The sequence below is a fragment of the Oxyura jamaicensis genome, chromosome 2 (genome assembly GCF_011077185.1).
Source record: "Oxyura jamaicensis isolate SHBP4307 breed ruddy duck chromosome 2, BPBGC_Ojam_1.0, whole genome shotgun sequence".
NCBI classification, from domain to species: Eukaryota; Metazoa; Chordata; class Aves; order Anseriformes; family Anatidae; genus Oxyura; species Oxyura jamaicensis.
The window spans coordinates 73,721,006-73,742,677 of record NC_048894.1 but is presented as its reverse complement, the minus strand read 5'-3'; the positions used below and the strand labels follow the sequence as shown (position 1 = coordinate 73,742,677).

The window sequence follows — 21,672 nt, the reverse complement described above, 5'->3', positions numbered from 1 at the left end:
GCACCTACACAGTGCAGTGGTGAGCACAGGGCAGGCTCCTAACATGCCTCAGCCAGAATGTCATTGCTGCCGCTGCTTGCTTTGCTCACCCACCCCTTAATTCTCCAAAAACATGGAACAGCACCTGTAGTTGTGTGCAACTGTCTGTCTATCATCATAACTCACAGCTTTGTGTGAGTGAGGAACATGGCAGATAGTTTTACATTTTGAGGAGAAAAAGCAGGCTATGTTATGTTCCTCAGAACAGGTAGAAAGGCATTACTTGGGTACAGATGCAATCATAAAGATCATGGTATTCACAGATAAGAATGACAAAAGCAGTATAGAAGGGAGATCTTCAGCCTGTGTAGTTTGCAGATAGAGTGAATGGGTTTGGCTTTTCCTGGAACAGTGAAAGGCAGCTACAAAAAATGGGTAAGATATGGTGATGTATGGGGAATTTTACCTTTTGGATAGATGCTTGTATCCACTTGTTTGCTTCAAGTACTCCACCTGTTATTTTCTTTCTTTAACCTTGCAGTCAACTCTTGATTATCCATGGATGGATTAGCTAGACTGAGAGATTGATCAGACCTCCCCTCCCTCTAATGCTTCTAGACGGATGCTGAAAGCAGGGAGAGCATGACACAGCCTGCTGTGTGCAGTAGGCCATGATCTGCTTGTTGTGATTCAAAAGCTGTCCCTGCTTTCCAACAAAATCTATTTACAAGTTTTGCAGTAAATTTAATACTGTCTTTACTATAAAATGTATACAGTTTACATTATCATGTTCTTGCTTTATCATACCTTCCTCTTCCTCCTTCCTCTTCCATACTTGAAAAACAAACTTATCCCTCCCTTTAAAAAGAGACACAGGAAATTGGCAAAAGGTTCTATGTTTTCTTATCTGGAAATATGGATATTTCCTCAGATCTCTCCAGTAAAGAAAAAAAAAAGTCAGATGAAACAATGCATAATATCAAAATTATTTTCCACTGTCTTTGTCTGAGCTACAGATATCCAAGGCAAACTGTGCACACCTCTCACCTTGATGATAAGAAGTACCTCCTACTCACAGTGTGCTTCTTTTACTCGCAAATTAAAAAATATATAATGAGAACATTCAGATGTAGAGCTTAGTGATATGGTTTAGTGGAGGACTTGTTAGTGTTAGGTCAGAGGTTGGACTTGGTGATCTTGGAGGTCTCTTCCAGCCTAGATGATTCTGTGATTCTGTGATTCTGTGATTATAGCCTCTTACACAAGGAAAACACCTTTGTCCCTCTCCATGCTACTCATTTCAGCAAAAATCGTGTGCCAGATTGTCATGAATAACTGGAAGCAACTCCTTTGCCTATGTACTATAAATATGTCACTTCAACGCCTCCTCAAGCATAAAACAGGACATTGTCGACAAGTTGACATTGGTCAACTTCTGCCCTTCTCCAGTTAAATAATATACATATATTTTCCCCACTTCCCGTCTAATCAAAGCCGCAGCACTTGCTGCACATCAGATTTGGTCTACAGAACTCATTTTTTTATTCTGTATTCTCAACTCTGAAATTAATGAACGTTTCTGTTGAGAAGCTTCTTTAACTGACTATGTTCTATAGTACCAACTATTTACTATTTAATGCTAATACTAAAACCCATTACAGAAATACAATTACTGAAAAATGTCAAAGCACAGTGAGCAATCTGGTTGCCTGCATTTCACAAATATGTAGGAGCTCAGCCCATCTTCAAGGGGAAAGCATTGCTAGACTTTTTGACAAACACGAGACAGAATTTTTGCTGGTATGAAAACAAGCCTAAATTAACATGCACTTCCTCTTAGCACAAAACACCGTCCTGCTGCCTGTAACTATCTATAGGTCCTGGGGCTTACAGTCTTACCCCAAATTATGGCTTTTCCATTGGTGTAGGTATGGTTCATGAATGTCTGTATCTCAGACATTATCTCTTATGTGTGGATAAAAAACAGAAATTTCTGGAGTTTCAAGTCCTGTCTTTTTGTGAAGACTAAACTGTCAGGATAGTTCTTTTCTTGCCCTAGCTGTGCTTCTCAACAGAACTTATTTTATCTTTCAGCCCATTTTTCTGTTTCAGTTCTTTAATTATATCTATATCTATCTATATCTATATCTGTATCTGTATCTGTATCTATATCTATATCTATATCTATATCTATATCTATATCTATATCTAATCTATCTATGGATATAAAATACAAAATATATATAAAAACCACAAATGAAATACAAAATAGAGTTAGATCTCTATGTATAAGCATTTCTTCACTTCTGTCTTGAGCATGGACAACAGTAATGTTTCAAAACTTATTTCTAAACCAGAGCTTTATATGTGATTTCCTAGTCATACTACATAAACCTTTTCATGGTACTTCCTGAGTTGCAAGAGAAAGTGGTTTGTCTTTATGTATTATTTGATTTGGGGATTTGTGAATTTCCTTTGCTGCACACAGCTGTGTATACACTGATAGCACTTTACTGTACAACTGTATAGAGCAGCTAATAAACACAGCATAGAAAAGGAAGATAAGAGTCAGTAGAGGGGCCAATGACATCTGCTCTGACACTGGCATTTAGAATATCAGTTAGAAGGATGCATAGAATATATGTATCTTTATAGATATATGTATGTATATATGTATGTATATGTATGTATGTATAGATATATATGTATCTTTATTAGATACATTATTATATGTATCTTTATTAGATATATTATTAGATACATAGCTAATAAAAAGCTCCCTTACTTTTAACCATACTGCTGTTTACTGTAGAAAAAATAATACATTTTCTAAAATAAAAGCCTTCTCAAACTTTAGTTTCTGAATATAATCATTTTTACAGAATAAATAAGTATTCTTATTGTTTTGTGGATTTTGTGTTAAATTCTTATTTAAAAACAAGAAAACAAACAAAAAAATATATGAGGTTATTCCATTGAAATCTCATTGGTTGAAAGAAGTTACAGTAACCATGGAGATTATTATTATTATTATTTTTATATTTTAAGAATGGGATATTCTTACTAACATTATGCTGGGTTTGTACCCTTAACAGCATTCTAAACTTTAAATTAAAATAGGACTGGCACTATCAGATAAAATGTTGTGTCAACTACTCATTTCCTTCACAGATCTCAGTGGTATCTGTTAAAAATAAAATAAAATAAAAATAAAATAAAATAAAATAAAAGTAATAAAATAAAAGTAAAAAAATAAAAGTAAAAAAAGAAATAAAAGTAATGTTATTCTAACATCTTTAAAACTAATATATATATAATATTAAAAAATGTGGGGTTTTATTGTTTGTTTATTTGGTTTTGTTTTGTTTTGTTTTCTGAGAGCTAGGCAGACTTTCAATTTTTCTTTGTTTTCAGGCAAACTCCAAGCATATCATACAAATGCCAAAATTTGAAACTATCAGTAGCTGTCTGTATGGCTCAACTATGCAAAACTGGGAACAGAACTGATCAGGGTATGGTCTCCCCACAGATGCAATCCTTTTAAACCATACTTCTTTACTGCATGTCATATGTTGTACAAACATTTTCATTTTGAAATTACATCCTAGGTTTAGTGTTTGTAATCTTCCCACCTTTCCACAGACACTTGAGCTGCAGTTTAGCCTCACATATGTTAAAAGGCTACATCCTGCTATTTTGTGGGAGTCTGTCACTGATTCCTTGCTCTGATGATGGTTCAGCACTTTCAGCCTGTCTCTTCTTATTCTGAGTGCCATCTGTGCTTTGCATACTGTTTAACCTCTAGCTATATTTATCTGTCCAGAGAAGGACAGAAAGAGAGAATTGGTTGCTCAGAGACTACAGTGGAAAACATTTGCCCTTCTTGGAGTCAATCTGGCCTTTCAAAAATATACCATAGCAGTGCCCCATAGTGCTGGGGAGAGAGAAGTAACGCAGACACTATCAGTTTTCTGGGTTCCTGTGCTGTAAAATATGCCAGCTTGAGCACACTGATGCCCAGACTCGCCTGAAATCTTACTGCTTTCTGCCCATCCCCAGACAAGGACCCTGTTCTCCTTACATCATGAAGTTTGTGTACTGGGCACTGCCAAGGACCATGACCTAGTACTTACTAAGAGTAACTCTGCCTGCGAGAACCACATGTATTATGGCTCTTGCTGCTTGCACATCTATCTGCAAATACACTCATAGATCAGAGGAGTCATTTTCTTAATGCAGTTTGGGAGTATATGGACAAAGCATACAAGGCATCAGATAATTGGGAGCTTAGATTTCTTGCTTTTTGTGTTAATCTTTAGCTTAGCCCTCATAATTACTTAGACTTTTTCCACTCCAAACTGGTTCTGTAAGCTCCAGGATTTCTCCCCCTCCCTCAAGTATTTTTTGAAAAGTTGTTAGCACTTTATATAATCTGATGGAGAAGGATTTGGCTTGGTTTGGTTGCTCACTCTGGGGAAATTTTCTTGGCAAAGCATAACAACAAACATGAGTAGTATAGAAGCTCAAAGGATAGTATGACAACAATTTGGATAGTGAAGCAGCATGCCCGTTTGTAGCAAAGGCAATGGTTTAGAGTGTCATCACTGGGGCACAAGATCTTCCACATTTTAATTTGTCTGTATCTTCTTAGCTTTAGCTGCTTCTTCTTGTTGTCAGTCCAGTCAGGAAGCTGCAACTCATACTGGCTTTTACTGGGAATTTAGTCTGTAGAAGGATGGCTCTATGTGGTAGTGGGTTGGTTAGTAGCACTTGGCTTTCAAGCTTGATTATTTCTAAGGCTTATAGACTTGGTTGGCTAATTTTAAATCCCCAGCTCAGAAAAGACTGGACATGTAGTCTATTAAAATTATTATATTTTTCATAAGGATTTTAAACCATTATGCTAGCTGCTCAGCTAATGTAAATCAAGGTAACTCCATTGATTTTAATGGAGTTACTTCAAGTTACACTGGCCAATTATGTCCTGCTGTGATAAGGACAGAAAATAGCATAACTTAAATCTGTACTAGCTGTGACAAATGACTGGAAACACTGTGGTAATGATGGCTGGGTGAGAAAAAACTGACAGACATTAACGTATTCTTGTTCCTGCACTGGTGATCCTGCTCTCTTTTCCAGATAGCATATCCTTCCCGTCTGAAAATTTCTAACTCGACAATTATAGGGAGGAGCCGCTAGGTGGCAGTATTGCCCAGACGTCAGGAAAAGATTCCTCACTAAAATTAAAAACATGAAAGCCACAACGCAGCAAAACCCTTTTTGACAGAAAATAAAGCTTCTGTGTCTTTTCAACTAAATATGACTTCATTATGGTTTAGAGATGATTGCTTTTCTAAAACCAAAGTTACTAAATTGATGTACATTGACACAAACTCACATGAAAACAATCTGATTACAGAAATTTCCATCAGAAATCAGAAAGGTGCAAATGCTGTTATGATGCTTTCAAGATGTTACAAATTGCACCTAGGATCAGAAGGCAGAGTCAAAGTCGGCATTTTCAACATATATGCTGCTCAAATATATCTTGTGGATAGCAGTTCACTCAAGATAGCTATTTAATAGGAAAACCAGATCACGTTTAAATTCACATTGCAAGCCATACCTAAGTTTGGTTTGACCCATCAGTACATATCAGACTTTTCATTTGGGCTCCTTTCTATCATTGTCATATTTCTCTGAAAGCTTTTAGTGCTAAAAGCAGTGCAAACCTTCAGTTTAGTGACCTAGACCAGCTGGAGATGGCTGATTGACTGTGCATGGGAGTTGTGAATGCCAGTCTCTGGCTAACCTGCACAGAGCTAATTTGCAAGAGGTGGACTGTAGTCAGTTAGTTTCAGACATCTACAGTGTAACTGTTTACATCTATGTCAGTCATCCTGATTTTTTTAATGCAGAGAAACAGTTGTTTCCTGGACATGATTCATCTGGCCTATTTCAGAAACCACCTTAGATTGAGGTTTATTAAAATTGTCCATTCCTCTTCAGTGACTGCAAAACCAGGTTAGATGATTAGCTCATGAGCAGAAGTTTACATTGAAGACATCTTAAGTTATGTCAGATTAATTCTACCAAAGTGTTTTTGCAATGTTTAATTTTTAGTCAGATCTTATATTTAGCTTTTATTCTTTCCACAGCCATTAGACTTTGAAACAAAGAAAGCATACACCTTCAAAGTCGAGGCCTCCAATCTCCATCTTGACCATCGATTTCACTCAGTGGGTCCATTCAAAGACACCGCTACGGTGAAGATAAATGTGTTGGACATGGATGAACCTCCAGTTTTCAGCAAGCCTATGTACACGATGGAGGTTTATGAAGATACTCCTGTGGGGACCATTATCGGTGCGGTGACAGCACAAGACCTTGATGCTGGCAGCAGTTCTGTTAGGTAAGAAAGCTTTTTCTCCTTCAATAACTATCAGGCAACCCAATCTGCTGCTGACACGGACTAGGTGGCAAAGAGCTTAGTAAGAAGATGCAAATTGTTCCAAGTCTGTTGCTGTACGAGGTAACTGCTGCTGAAAAATATTGAAAAGAAATGCTAGTTTAGGTGGTTTATCTGGAAAAATGCATTATATGCTGGCAGCTTGTCATCATACAGAAGATCATACACATTACCATGCAGTGACATGGCTTCAGAAATTGTGTCCTGTGACTAAGGAAGTAAAAGATTGTTTTGTCTGATGTCTGGGACTTCCAAAAAAGCAGTTCTGACATACAGTAGTGAAAAAGGAGGTTGTCTGTATTATGTCTATTTTGCCTCGACAAGTGACAGTGAGTGTTTCGCCTTTCACAAGAACCACTCAGTCTTCACTTCTGGCAAAGAACAAATGTTTTAATAAATAAGTGCAATATCTTTCTTGGCTAAGGTGCTGAGGAGGTGATTACTGATGAACATGGCTGTGTTCAGCAGACTTCAGCACAAGTAAACTCCTGCCAGCAAAACCCCACATTTACTGGTATAGCTTATTTTCCTGAAATAAAAGGTAAAGAGGAGCTGTTATGGATATGTAATGTATTGACTTTGCTGACATATTTCCAGCCACATTAGAAACCGTAAAGTGAACCGGAGTTATGTACCAATACAGAAACTCCTGTGCAAATATGGTGTAAGATGTAGGAAGTCATTACACATATTTCCAGTACCAATTCATGCTGAATTTACATGCTGAATTCATGCTTCAGGAAATATTTTTAGTCACAGACTGTAAAGAGCAATATTACAGACATAATGGAAGTAATCTCTGAACGTTAATGTTTATCAAATGGGACTATGATAAAACAATGAAATGTCACTCATGGCTACCAAGTGCATGTACATTCATACATATAACCATTCAGAGTATGTATTCCAAATAAATTAATTACAAACATAATTTTGACTTTTTAACATAATCCATGTTTATTAACTATGCATATGTTGACTCAGTATTTACATTCTCAAAATGTACAATAAGTATGTTAGATGACACTGTATTCATATGCAAGAATTTAACATGTGAGAGTGGGTGTCTAGATCCTAGTTAATTGTTGTCTAAATCATACTAAAGTTGTTTGCTTCACTTTTTAAAAAAACACATCCTTCATTATTTTCTAATACAGAAGAGTACTTGGTCATGGAGCTGTGACACATTCCTGCCTTGACAAAGGATTAAAACATCACCAACAAAAACTTCAGTGGGAGCCTTTTTCACTGGTGTTAAACTATGAAAATACCCCTCCTGAAGACATTATTCTGCTGAAAACTATATTGTCTTTTGCAATTAAATAGCTAGCCCTTTAATCATATTGTATTTTTTTCATATGACAGCAGAATCATTTAAATATATAACCACTCCTCAGTGGATTTTTTTTTTTATCTTACAAGTCCTGCTAGGAGCGTCAAGCACTTTAGCTACTGAGTCTACATCTGCAACTACAAGATGGTTTCTCCATACACAGATCTCATTAATACTAAGTCCTAAGACATTTGGAGGTATCCATGACTACCTTTTTTAACCCTGAAATCATTCCAATTCTCATCTACAGTTAAAAGACCAGGAATATTATAAAATACTAATGTATTTCAGGCTCACTGCTCTATTTGGTGACCATGAGCACTGACAAACTACAGAAGTGCTCCCAGGGTTACTTTTTAAGAACTGATTCTGCTGCTTCAGGAGTGAAAAACATGAACTGTGTTAAACATTAGAGACTTCTTAGAGGTATCCGTTCCTACCCAGAAGTAAGCCATACACTGAATTCAATGCACTTTGAAGGGAGGTTCTTTGCTTTAAGGGTAGGGATTTGTTCCAGTAAGCCAGCTGACATGCTGCTAAGATTAATCTGCAAACCTCTCAATGCAGCTCTCTTGTCCAGCTTTGTAAGATCACGTATTTCTGTAAATTTTCATAGTTCACTCATGAAATCTCTTCCTTAGCTCTCTATCTGAGGATAGATTTATCTGAGGATAGATTTGATTCTCCATATTCAGCTTGATCTCCTGCTGTCTGAATTCAGTGACAATCCTTTTGCTAATTTAACACATTAAATCATGCTCTTATGCCCTGGAAAAACCTACCTGTATTTAAATAATGACCCCACCCCGGCCCCCCCCCCAAAAAAAAAAAAAAAGTTATATGCAATTACTAGTTACTGATGTGTTAGTGATCAATATTCCATGAGCTTTATATCCTCTAACTGAAGTCAGTGACCAGAAGTTAGAAAAGCATAAATTTCTTCAAAAGTCTTGCATGTGATTACAACTTTTAAATGTATCTTGAGCAATTATGCTTTCAGCTGTTTAAAATGTAGATTGCCTCATAGATGTAAAGAATGGCTCCATCATTTTTATCACGTTTTAAAGTAGGAGTCTGAACATCTTCTAAGTAAATATGCCCTCTCAGCAAACATGAAAAAGCAAGTAATGTTCTCTGAGGCAACAGCACATACCATTTTCTGTGTGGAACAATTTTTCTACTAATTAATTCATTTTCTCTGAAATGTTTTCCTACGGCAGTTTTGCCATTAAAATGCCCATTAAAATAAGAACAACAAAACCAGCAACCTGTCAAACAATAGAGACCAGGATAAAAGACCAATATGCACTGTATGCAATAGAAAGCAAAATTCTGGGCAACAAAGCAGGCTAGAACAGCTTACGTGAAAGCACTAGTAACAGCAGCTTAATCCATGTCACCAGACAAAAACTTTAGCTCTATTATGTTAGACATAGAATAATAGAATTACTTGGACATATGGTTTAGACATATGAGGAAGGGGAAATAACAGCTAAGACTGAAGGCTCTATTCAGCTTTTAGTAAAATGAAAGTATTTAGTTGGAAGCCATTAAAAACATTGAGGTTTATATTCTTTTTCTCTTTCCTCCTGTAAGTGCAATCCAGTTATAAGGAGAGGTCAGGAATTTTTAAAACTTTGTTTCATGGAATGGTATTTGTTAGAGATGTTGAAAAAAAGGGCACAGAGTACAAATTCATTAAAAAACAGGAAATTAAACAAGGAGAAAAGGGGCTGCAGGTATTCAACACCTGCAAGGGTGACTGGCTTTGAAGCTGTTTTGGAACATTACCCTAATGCATGTGATTTTCAAATAGTGTTAAATTTGGAGTTTATGTATCTCAGGAGAGCTATTTTGTCCATTCCTATTTTTTCCATAGTGCCGCAAGAAATGCTCTGCACAAATGTTAAGATGAAGTCCCATGCACTTTGTAGCAATCAACAATCCCATCATACTTCTGAAAGGGACAACGATCTCATGTTCCTCTCAGACTCCTCTTGTTTATGATGGTTACAAGCTGTCTAGAAGTAAAAAAAATATATATATTAAAAAAATAAAACAACAAGAAAAACAATGGTGAAGTACTCATGGCAATGCATGTTATTTATAAATATACAAATGTTTTAAAATTTATTACTTCTGGTGCAAGGGATTTTAAGGTTTTCTAAAAATCACTTCTACATGCACCTATACTTTACTAATGTTAGAGGTAGCTATCTAAATAACGAGTACATATGGATGGCAAAAATTGAGTTATATGAAGTGTTGCCTAGAATAGTGAACTTGTCTAACATTGTGTTTGAAGTTCAGCAACTTTGCACCAACACCTTTGAAGTTGTCAGGTTTCCTAGGAGCTGATCTTCTGGCATAAAGCATGAAAGGATTTTTGCCCCTTATGTGAGCCCCAGATATGACTCCAATTACAATGAGTTTCACATTCTGTGCCGCAACACTGCCCTTCAGATCTCTGCTTGACTCAGGAGCTTTGTCTTATAAACAACAAGAACCACTGAAAGCAGAAAAGCCATGGGGACTGTGCATTATCCTGTCCAAGTCTAGAGTCATGAAGCTGTGATATTAAAAAATAAATAAATTATGTACTAGCCACAGGTCAGGCTTGCCCTCAATATCATGGGGACAAGACTATATTCCCAGCATGAGCTTCCAAAGGAAAAACCTTATTTTTTTTCTGAACTAGGTCACAGTGGTCCAGAAATGTTTATGGCTAGAGTCTGATTTCCCAGTGCAATACTTTGTCAAGTAAAGACTAAGAAAATACATTAATAGGTTTCTTCTTGAATCTTAAACTCTTTATCATAATATACAAGCACAAGCAAGATGAACTAGTTACATACATCACAAGATACTTGACCTTCTAATCCCATAATTATTCTTTGTGTGTGTGTGTGTACACTTTTTTACTCTGCTGTTTTTTCAGAAAGAAAAATCCCATCCCATGACATCAAAATATCTCTTATAGTTACATACATTCATACATAGAAAGATTGGAAAGTCTAGTTCCAGCACCCCAAGCCTCTTCATTTAATAACAGATTAAGAGAGAACTATTTCTGTCTGTATGGTATGAAGTATGGTATGTTATAAAGGGACTTTGCCAGTTGGTATTGCACACAAACGATGATGGGACTCAGGAGTTTTGGTTCATTTTTACTGTCTCTGTTGAGTTCTGCCCTTTCTGTGCTCTGTCCTCCCCATGTGTTTCTGTCACCACTCTAGGTCTACTCCATCCTTTTCCTTTGTTTGAAGTCTCAGTGTCCTCAACTTCTTTTAAGAGCTCTCTATTCCAAGTTTTAATTTATCCAGTCTAACCAATTCAACTTCCTGCACCAATGCTTCTCAGCTCCTGCTCTAGATCCCTCACTATCATTTTCAGTCCTCCTACTGTTTTCCTATATCTCCTGTGCTCTGTCAGTCTTATAACAGTCTCCTATTTCACCATCCATCGTTATCTCTCCCACACTTAGTTTCTGCCTTTTTCCTCCTGTACCAAATCCCATTAGCTTAATTAGCATCCCACCCTACTATCTTCCTTTCCTGTGCCAATGACAAACTTTTTTTTTTTTTTTTTTTTTTTTTTTTTTTTATCTCAGTGGCTTGATGTATTCTTTCTCTTTGTTCCTGTTACTTTGATCTTGTTTCTACATCTCTAGAGACAGGGTTTCTGTCCCAACATTTTCCCCGAATCTCAAGGGAAGGCTGACATATTTGCTCTTTCCCCACCAGCCTCCCTGATTCCCAGTGTCATTTGGCTCAGGGAGCACTCAGGGTGCCAGACATGTTGCCACTTACTTGACCCTGTGTGATGTTACAGCATGTTCACTGGGAACAGCCACAGATTTTTGCTGAAAAACACTATCTTGTCATTATAGAGCACATACAGACTAATTCTGCAATCTGTGTGGGTTTTCACAAAACTGGCGGGAACACAGAGCAAAGAAGAATGTTTTCTGTCACAAGTCATAAAGTTTGTGCTAGAGGGAAGTTGGACATTTCCAAGTAGAATATTGCTAGGATTCTTTTGACATGCATATTTTTTTCCTAGATCTGCTTCTGGAAGTAGTTGCAGCTTGAAATTTTATTTCTGAGGTCCAGCAAGTCAAAAGCAACTGAAAAAAAGGTTTAAAACTGAGAAAGGCCAGTAACCATTACTTATAGTCAGTAATTTCCTAATTTAATAATGCCTGCAAAGAACAGTAAGTGAACTTTAGTTGCAATTATATTAAATTATTGAATGTCAGTCAGGAGTTTGGAACTAAAAGTATGTGTAGCTCCAAGAAGTTTAAAGACTACTGCTTTCAGTGATTAACCTGTTTGACAATGAATTGAATGCCAAAAATAAAGCGCACTCATCTCCAAGGCAGAAAAAAAAAAAAAAAAACTTGGCAGGAAAAAAATTTAAATAAAATGAAAATAGCTAATAAGCCAGAGGGAGACAAAAGGAGCAATATGACCATAATAACTCTGATTTTCCTCACAGCACTTGTACCACCTGGTGATGTGATTTTAGAAAGCCAGTTCACATCCCAGAGGCACACACTGTCATTTTACTTCAGCTCAAATAACAGTCTTCCTAATTTTGATCCACAGCTCTTACTCCAAATTTCCCCAGCAATGGATTTATCAAGCATTCTAAAAAGCAACTGTGAGATTAAAACAGAGGTTTAATGGTTGCAGTGATGTTGCCTCAAGCTATGAACCTCTCATGGCTTGACACAGAAAATTATGAAGAGTAAGGCCTCACACCAAGACCTAAGAAAAACTTAAATGCTCCAGGGAAGAGCATTGGCTGGTTATCCTGAATAGTTTTACACAAAGGCAAACCTTAAACCTTATTCCTAATACAAAATGAAGATTGCCAGTATTTTTAATTACTGATCTGACACCTCTTTCCAAAACAACAGCTATTTTAACTACTGAAATGTAGACAGGTTCCAAGTCCTTTCAATCTGAATTTCTCCTTTAGCTCTGTTTGTAAATATTAGCTCTATTTTCCTGTCCTATAATGCTCAAGATTATTGCTATGATTAAATACGTATTGCATTTGAGCATGAGTTTCTTATGTATTTGGTCATTTATTTCAGGCTCATTAAGTTTAAACCACAGTTTTCTTTCTGAGATGCACATTTTGGGATCTGTGTGTGGAAATTTCAGTCACATCCTGACTGTAGATGCAGACAGATCTCATATGCTTCCATCTTTTCTAAGCTGGAAAAGATAGTGTGACAAATAATGGCATAGGATCATCTCAGATAGCTGGATGTAAAAAGAGCAAATATAATTTAAATATAATACGGAAGTTCAATATGGCCAAAAAGAAAAGAAATGCTGTCAGCATTTATGTAAATATTAAATCTTCAGATTTATCATAATGGATCAATTTAGGCAGTAAAACTCGAAAACATATGCTGTGGAGGAAACAAAGAGCAAAACATCCAGATCATGCAGGAGGAGAGCAGAACCAATTCTAGATGCAATTGATGGGACCTGATGTGACTCATGTAAAGGCCGTAAGTCCAAAGGGGAGTAAGGAGGTGCTTACCTTACCCAGCACCTTCTGCGTGGGACCCTCATGAAATTCATAAAACCTTTGAAAAAGTGACACCATAATGATACTGTTCTCTCTGGATTGTGAGTTCCTTTACATGTGCAGAGGACTAAGAAGGAGAAAGAATAAAGGAAGGTGTGGCAGAATAATCCTGAGTAATCCCTTACTTTATTAGTGCTTCGCTAAACCATGCTCGAAGCAACAAGACAGCCTCCTGACTGCACTGCGTACTGTCTCTTGCAGATCGGCTGACAGCCCAGGTCAGTCCCAGCTATCCTCCACTGTGTGCTGCAGTTTCATCTGGAGTCAGCAGGACTGCTGTTTTGTGCTTTTCCTTCGACTGTCTCAGCATCAGCATTTTGCTTCTGCTTTATACATATATATGTATATATATAAAGGAAAGATTTATTCAGATTTTTGTATCCAAAGGATATAGAGCAGAGATAATATTTACATGATGCAAAAGCAAAGCGATCAAAGATTATTCCTGTTGAATTTATGGCACTAGGCTTGCATTCCTCTACAGTGGCAGTGCCACTTCTTGCCTTTGTACTTTACCAAAAGACAAATGTTTCCAGTGAGGCAAGGGACCCAAGCAACATAACACAGCTTTGCTTCTCAGTCCTACCCCCTGGTGTTTGAGCCGCATGCACCCAAGTGCAAAATGAAGCTTTAATTTCTGAACATCTGAGGGACTAATCCACATCCCTCTGCCCCTTCTCAGCTTTTTTACGGTTTTGGGGCAGGGGGGTTCTTTCAGCCTCATTTGCTCCCCATCTTTCTGTATTCCCTCTGCCCATCGATAGAGGTTCGGAGATGCATCCAGATGCCCACCCCAGTATACACTTTCCCTACCAAACAGAGGCACCAGGTATGAGAATCCCCTTCTCTACTAAGCAGCAGAGCACAAACCGGGGGCAGCACCACAGGGAACAAACATGCATCTCTCAAAATCAGGGTGCAATGGTGCTCAGAACCTATAATTTGTGGAGCCAGTAGAGAAAGTGCTGTCCTGCTTTCCCGCCTCAGCAGTATTAACTATTCAGCCTGGAGTGAAGAGGTTAAACCCAACGTGCATCCTGCTGCTCCATGTTCCTGCCATGTCCCTCCTCCTCCAAACAGCTGAGGCTTAAGTAAATTGCAGGACAAAGCTCCCCTTCCGCTGGGCTATCCTGCAGTACTGCCTGCTCAATGAGGCAGCAAAAATAATGTTAAAACTGAATAAAAACAATGCATTTTCTGAACTGACAATGGCTTTTGATAAGATACTCAGCTCATAATGAGAAATGCAAAGCAGAAGATGGAGCTGACTGCAGGGTTTGATAAGCATATGAACAAAATCTTTAAATAGAGAAGGGGGAGGAAGCACTGGAATTTGTCAACAGGCAGAACTGACAGTTTGGAAGGGCTGATAATTCAGCTGCAGCACATTTTATTTCCTATATAGTCTAGCATGTTTTACGAAAATCCTTATGCAAGATTTATAAGACTCATGAAAAGTTTAAGAGCTTCTCTTGGTAGATTCTGGCTCATTGTTAGAGTACGTGTGTCTGCAGCCACTGCTTCCCTGTCAATTAATTCTGCACAATGGTCCATTTTCTCCAAAGGAGCAAAATATAATTTGTTTGCACAGTAATATACATTCCACAGTATGGAATGGATATTACTCATTCCATACAAGGTAAACTTGTGACTGCTAAAATCACTAATCCTTCATCCTGATTTAAAAACACAGAGATATATGCACCTACATATGAAGGATTGTGAACCCAGCCATCCAGTATGCAGAAGACTCAAAGTGTGTTATTTTTCATGTGGAAGACCTCCTGCAATATAAAAGACATAAGGATGATGGGCATGGGACGATCTGACAAGACGGGTTTGCTCCTTCTCCCAGGCTGTACAAATTCCTGATGGTCTGATGTGGGGTTTCTGCATAGCTGTGGTTCTTTCTTCTGGGATCTGGCCGGTACCTGGGAGATTGCCCAAAGGGTAAGACCTGATAGTACAGCAGTCAACGTTTCCTTTGGATTGACCTCTAATGCCTTAGCAGCATTCTGAAGAATGCTAATGCCTGAAGCAGTGTTCAGCAAAGGTAGAGAGAGCTTCTGCTCCCATTAATGGAGATGGCTTAATAAATTATTTAAACAAATAAACAAAAAAAAAAGGCAAACTTGCAGAACAGCATCTACCACTTTGGAACATTATCACATCCTTTACATTTTTTGGTTAATGAGAGGAAAAATTTACAGCAAGATTTCAGGTGTTATTTTGCTGTTTATTTTGCTGTTATTTTGCTGTTATTAACATTAGGCTTTTATTAACATTATTCTTATTATTTTATTGTTACTAACATTAGGCTTTTCTAATAACTCTTACTGACTATGAATATAATAGATTATTTTTTTTTTTTTTTTTTTTTTTTTTGTCACAGTAAATAAGTTTGACTGGATTTACTTCCTCTAAACAAAATAACAAAATTAAAACCAGACTATTAAGACTGCAGTTTCTGCATCAGAGGTCCTATATCTTTTCATTATATTAAGCAATTTATTATTTTTTTAAAATCTTGTTAATATTAACACTTAAAGCTAATAACAAGTATTTTATTATATTAAATATATCTATTTTTTATATATATAGTACTTTGTACGCATAAAGCGCCACAGCTGATGGGTTGTACCTTGTAAAGAACACTTGAAAATGTATGAGAACAACCTTGTGGTTGTATTAACACAGGACAACATGAATGATATGCAAAGTCCACTACTGTTAGGCAAGTAGTGGCATTACATCCTATTTTATATTATCATGTTGCAGAGAAGAGAAAAAGAGGATATATACCATTATGGCATTTGTAAAACTTTGTGAGACAGCATTTTTAAGTTAATAGAAAACCACAAGGCTCAGAATCAAGGGTAAGCTTTAAATCAAATGACAGCATGAAAAAGAATATAATGTAACTTAGTATGGATTGATTCAGTGCTGCTGCCCTGAGAAACACTTGGGAAATCTAACTCTCCTATTCAGTCCTAAAAACAGATAACTCAGAGGACTATCATTTAGCACAGGAGAATTAAATGTTTTGTTACATCTAAATATTTTTTAACTTTATGGCTTCTCTAAGTATGCATAGTCTAGAGAGGACTTGCTTTAAAAATGCTTGATTGTACCTTTAACAAAATTATGGCAATCACTCCTCAGTCTTGACTGTAAAGACAGATGCTTCCAGTGATCAGCTGTCAGGAACTGAAGAGATCAGCATTTACATTTGAGAAGAGCAAAGGTCAGTGGGACAATAAAGAACTGACTTAGTGTTTCAAATGTGTATGTACATATGGTGATGTGATGTTTTTACATTTACACAATGATAACTCATTTTAGGAGTTGCAGCAAGGAAGTTTCAGTGACAGGACAGGAGTTTGGAGGACACAAACTTGTTTGTACACTTCAACATATTAAAAGCTCTAATATTTTAATTTCTTTCAGGCTTGACTTGAGCTCTGAATGTCTTGTTTCTCATTGTTATAGTGATTTTCTGTTTCTATACTTTTTAATAGATGCAATCTTAAAACACTTTTATGTTTATATTTTAAATATTTGGAACTGCGCCTTAGAGCGGATTTGTAACTGCTTATGTTTAGCGTGAAGATAGTTTTCCTTGTTACGTGTCACAGACTTCACTATTACAGGAACTAATGGGATTATACAGCACACCATTCTAGAAATTTCCCTCAATATACAGTCTCCATTACTTTACCCAGATTAGCTTTGTGGTGCCAAGTGACAGAATTCATACCATATCTTTTTTTGCACAGCATAATATGCATCAACGCCAGAAAGATTTTGCTGCATAACATGCATTTTTCCTTTCTTAATTTCACCCTTCCACTTCTCTGTGCCAAACAGAATAATACCTTTCCTTTCTTGGTGTTTAAGCCCTTCAGCTATCTGTAGACCATTATAATTTCTTCCTTTTGTCATCTCTTATCCAAGCTAAATATATTTTAGTTCTTTTAAACTTTCCTTATAATTCAGGTTGCCTAGACCCAAAACAGTTTTCCTTCATCTTCTGTAAGCTCCCTCTGATTTGTTGTTATCTATCTGGTGATGTGATGCCCAAAATCTGTTGTAGAGCTGCCATTTCCCTGACAGCTAGTTATATGCAGAGATCTATTAATTTCCAGCCACATTACATGAATCTGCTATGGATGAAAATTCCTTTGGACTTTCAGGTAATCAAATCACACCTCAAGTCTCATTTGCATTCTTCTGGTTCCTCACTCCTTTTTGCCTTTTTTTTTTACATGTTCCTTTCATCTATTTAATTGAAATTTAAAAATAAATAAACAAACAAATAAATAAATAATCCTAACTGCTCTGAATTCTTACTAGCTTCTGTTTATGTTTCTAATGTTTTCAGGTTCCTATATATTATTTCTAATATCATGGGTGTTATTTAAATGTCCCAAGTTGGCATGAAATCTGAATATCATTTACCCACAGTTAAATATTTTAAGAAAAATTACAAGTAGCTGTGTTTAAACAATCTAAGGTCACATGCACAAATAGAGACCTATAACATTACAGCCAATTGTCATCCCTTACCTTTCTTTGCAACATTACTCTCCCCAAAATCAGTGTTCTAACTCTTTAGGTACCAGAGTAAGGAATGTGCTTTACACCAGCAAAATGTGAGATGAACTCTGTTACAAGTTAAGATAGTGTTATAATGCATCTCTATCACCTAGGTTATTTGTCTGTCACAAAATAAAACAGGTATTTTCCAGGAAATACCCATTACGCATGAAGTTACATTATTAGTTACATCCGAGGATCTGTTATTGTATATAGCACAAAATGTAGCCTTCAGTTACTGGAGAGAAATTACCAGGACAGTTATCCTTCTTTCCTTTGAAACTCAGCATTAACTTTGTCTTTTTGTTGTAATTGTTCCCATTTATTCCCATGATCTTCCTCCACTAAACAAAAAGGCCCATTGTTCTGTAAATGCTTTCATTCCTTTATTCCTTAAGATTCATAGTCCAGAGTAGCTTATTTGTTTATATTAACATTTCATACATATTGCTGGTCTGCTCCACAACAACAGAACTTTCAGCAGCAATTCTCTCAAAGTGGTCAAAACAAAAACCTCTCAAGTGGGCAATACTACACAAACCAGTTTAAGGCTAACGAGAAAGTCTGGAATGAGAAAGTCATCTTTCCCTTACTTGGATGTTTTCCCTAAATCAAGACCTGCTGCCTCAGGTGCCTGCAGGGACCCACAGGAAATCTCAGAGCTCCCTTAGCCCATCTGAGGTCTGCAAACACCTCTTCCTTCTTCCACTGGCTATAAGGGCTTACCAGCATGGCTGGGCAATGATACAGTGGCAGGAGGAGAAACAGAAAGGACTGGTGACCCAAGAGAAGAGCAACCTCATTGAAATTATTATTAAAAAGAGTCCAACCTGTCAGAAAGTGAAATAAAAGATCTTTGCTCCTTCCAATATGATTCAGTTACAAGGAAAGGTATTAAGTGCATACTTGAAGTTAGAAAAAAATATGGTTTGGAAAAAGCATAGTTGAAAACATAGTTTCTCTTAGAAATGACACTTCACATCAGGAATTTTCTAACATCTAAAATGCTTCATTCCAATGCTTCGGTTTAGTATGCTATAGCTGTAGTAATAAGATGCTTTTGAAACTGGGGTTAGCATCCAAACCATTTGGAGTATACATAGAAAATTCATGGTTTGGATTTTCTTAGATTCACTGTCTTGGGTATGCTTAAGCTACAGTTTCACAACAGAAATGGAAATACAGACAAGACAATTCATACTGATGAAAAGCACGGATGACATAGGACAACCAAGAGACAAATATAAAAGTTATTGGAATGTCTCCCTCCTTTTTTTTTTTTTTTTTTTTTAATTTTATTTTCTTTTCTTCTTTTAGAAGGCTGGTTGAAATTACTGTTCCATATTTGTTGAACAGTAAACTAAAAGGAAAAGCCAGTAATTAAATGTTAAATATGTCATTGTTCACTGAGTTGGATGATTCCTTTCCTTTTTCATGCCAGTTCCAGTTGAATACTCCTTCAGATGTTTTCTGTATGTGTGATACACAGCAAGAGCAAGTTTGGTCTGAGTGCCTTTAGTTTAATGACATCTCAAGGGTCATGATCCATGCTTCCCTTCCCTGCTTACTATATAATCAGTGACAAAGGGTCTAGACTGCAAGTGCTCTTCTTACACTCACTATTCTGGTGAGACTGGAACCCATGGTTCCAAAGGCCATCTCTGCTGAGCAGGGAGGTCTTCCCTTCTTCATTTTTAGGACCAGAGAACACGCCCTAGGTCCTGGTTCCCACAGACTCCGTAGCATACTGCCACCTCCCATCCCTCCTGGGTGTGACCTGTTGTCACACATCTCTGTAGCAGCAGCAGGACAGCTGTCCAGATCTTTAATTCATGGTATAACAGTCTGAAGCAACTGAGGTTGTCTGCTTGGTGGCTCAGAGTTCCTGTTATCCTCACAGGGGTGTTCAACAGCCCTCCATCAAGCACTCTGTTGTCTGCTGTGCTGCAGCTAGCATAGACACAGCCTTCTCCATTGTCTTCCCCTCTTTAAAATGAGGCAAGCCCTCTTTTTGGAGAGTGTTCCTTTAGACCCCGTGAAGCACGCACCAGCTCACCATTTAATCAGGATGAATGCAAGTTGTTATTGGAGCTCCTCAGAGGGCAGTGTGTGTCTTTGTGAATACTCCGGGTGAGAGTCCTCCAGGCTTGTCTCCTATTGTTTTATAAAGCAGATATTTCTATTCTGTTGTACTGGGTCTGGCTGGGATGTTAACTTTCCCTGCAGCAGCCCATACAGTGCTGCGCTCTGCACTTGTAGCTAGAACAGCAGTGGTATCACACCGGTGTTGTGTCTGCTGCTGAGCAGTGCTGGCACAGCATCAGGACTCTCTCTAACCCTCCTAGGGGGTGGGCAAAAAAAGTGAGAAATAAAGATCACCAGGGCAGCTGACCTAAACCAACCAAAGGGATAGTCCATGCCATGTGATGTCACACTCAGCAATAAAAGGGGAAAAAAGGAAGAAGAGGGGAGGGGTGGGCTCTCATTGCGAAAACATCTGTCTTCCTCCCAAACACTGGCATTGAGGCCCTGCTTCAAGGACGTGGTCAAGCATCGCTCATTTGTGGGAAGTAGAGAGTAATTTCTTTCCTCTGCACTTCCACATAGCCTTTACTTGTTTTGTTCTTGTTATTCCCTTTCCCCCTCCCTCTTCCCCTTTCCATTTTTCCCTTTAGTTGAATTGTTTAATTAATAATAATATTTCCTTAATATTTTTTTCCTCTTTAATTAGATTTTCCTTATCTCAACCCGTGAGTTGTTCTTTCCTTTACTTGTTCCCCTCCTCATCTGAGGAAGGGGAGTGAGAGCGTGGTTGTGGTGTTCAGCTGCCTAGCATGGTAAAACCACCACATCTGTCTCCTCTCTCCTATTTGATGTACAAATATAGTTATTGTTGGGAAGGCTGAAACAATGTTAGCAAGGACATGTCCTTCCACACTTAATCACTATTCAATAATATAATAATGAACACAGTCATCTGCTGAGAAATATATTCTGAGGGAAATGTAGTTCAATGTTTATGCTCTTACAACGAATATGAACTATCTTTCAATGTCATACTCAGATCTGCCAGGCAGGCCAGTTCTAGCACTTCTGAAAGCTACTACTGCTGTGTCCTATGTCAAGAAGAGAGGCTGTGCCATATCTCCCTAACTTTTCAAGGAGGGAGCTGCCTCTTGGGATTAGTGCAGTGACCATGACCTGTCTCACAACGACTCTGAGCAGTCAAACAAACCAGCCTCAGTTCCTTCAAACTGATAGACCATGACTAGAAGATCTAGACAGCTGTCCTAATAACAGTGTTTCAATAGTGGTACTCTTTGTGTCAGTCTAACAAGAAATGTCAGACTTTATTTCCTAATGTCCCAGATACCTGGGTCTGTCTCCGGAAAGTTACAGATTTTTCTGACTGGAGACTCTTTTCTCATTTTTTTTTTTCTCATTTTTTTTGTTTTGTTTTGTTTTGTTTTGTTTTCCTCAAGAAGACAGAGCTTGAGCTTCCAAAAGAGACAAAGTGTTGCTGTGCTCCTCACAGAAAAATCTCACACTGAGTGTCAGACTGTATGAAAGAATGCTTTTGGGCCATAAAAGGAAACCACTTATTTTATTTTATTTTATTTTATTTTATTTTATTTTATTTTATTTTATTTTATTTTATTTTATTTTTTTTCTGTAGCAGCAGCAGGAC

At 37.4% G+C, this 21,672-nt stretch overlaps 1 protein-coding gene across 10 annotated transcripts in view; it reads left to right on the top strand.

Annotated features, from left to right (window-relative positions):
* The window catches only part of LOC118163294 (cadherin-12), a 570,217-nt gene that overhangs the window by 527,271 nt on the left and 21,274 nt on the right, over nucleotides 1-21,672 (top strand). For all 10 annotated transcript variants that reach the window (XM_035319833.1, XM_035319828.1, XM_035319829.1 and 7 more), the window contains one exon: nucleotides 6,138-6,391. In XM_035319833.1, the coding sequence (XP_035175724.1) occupies nucleotides 6,138-6,391 (254 nt within the window). The remainder of the gene's footprint in view (nucleotides 1-6,137; nucleotides 6,392-21,672) is intronic.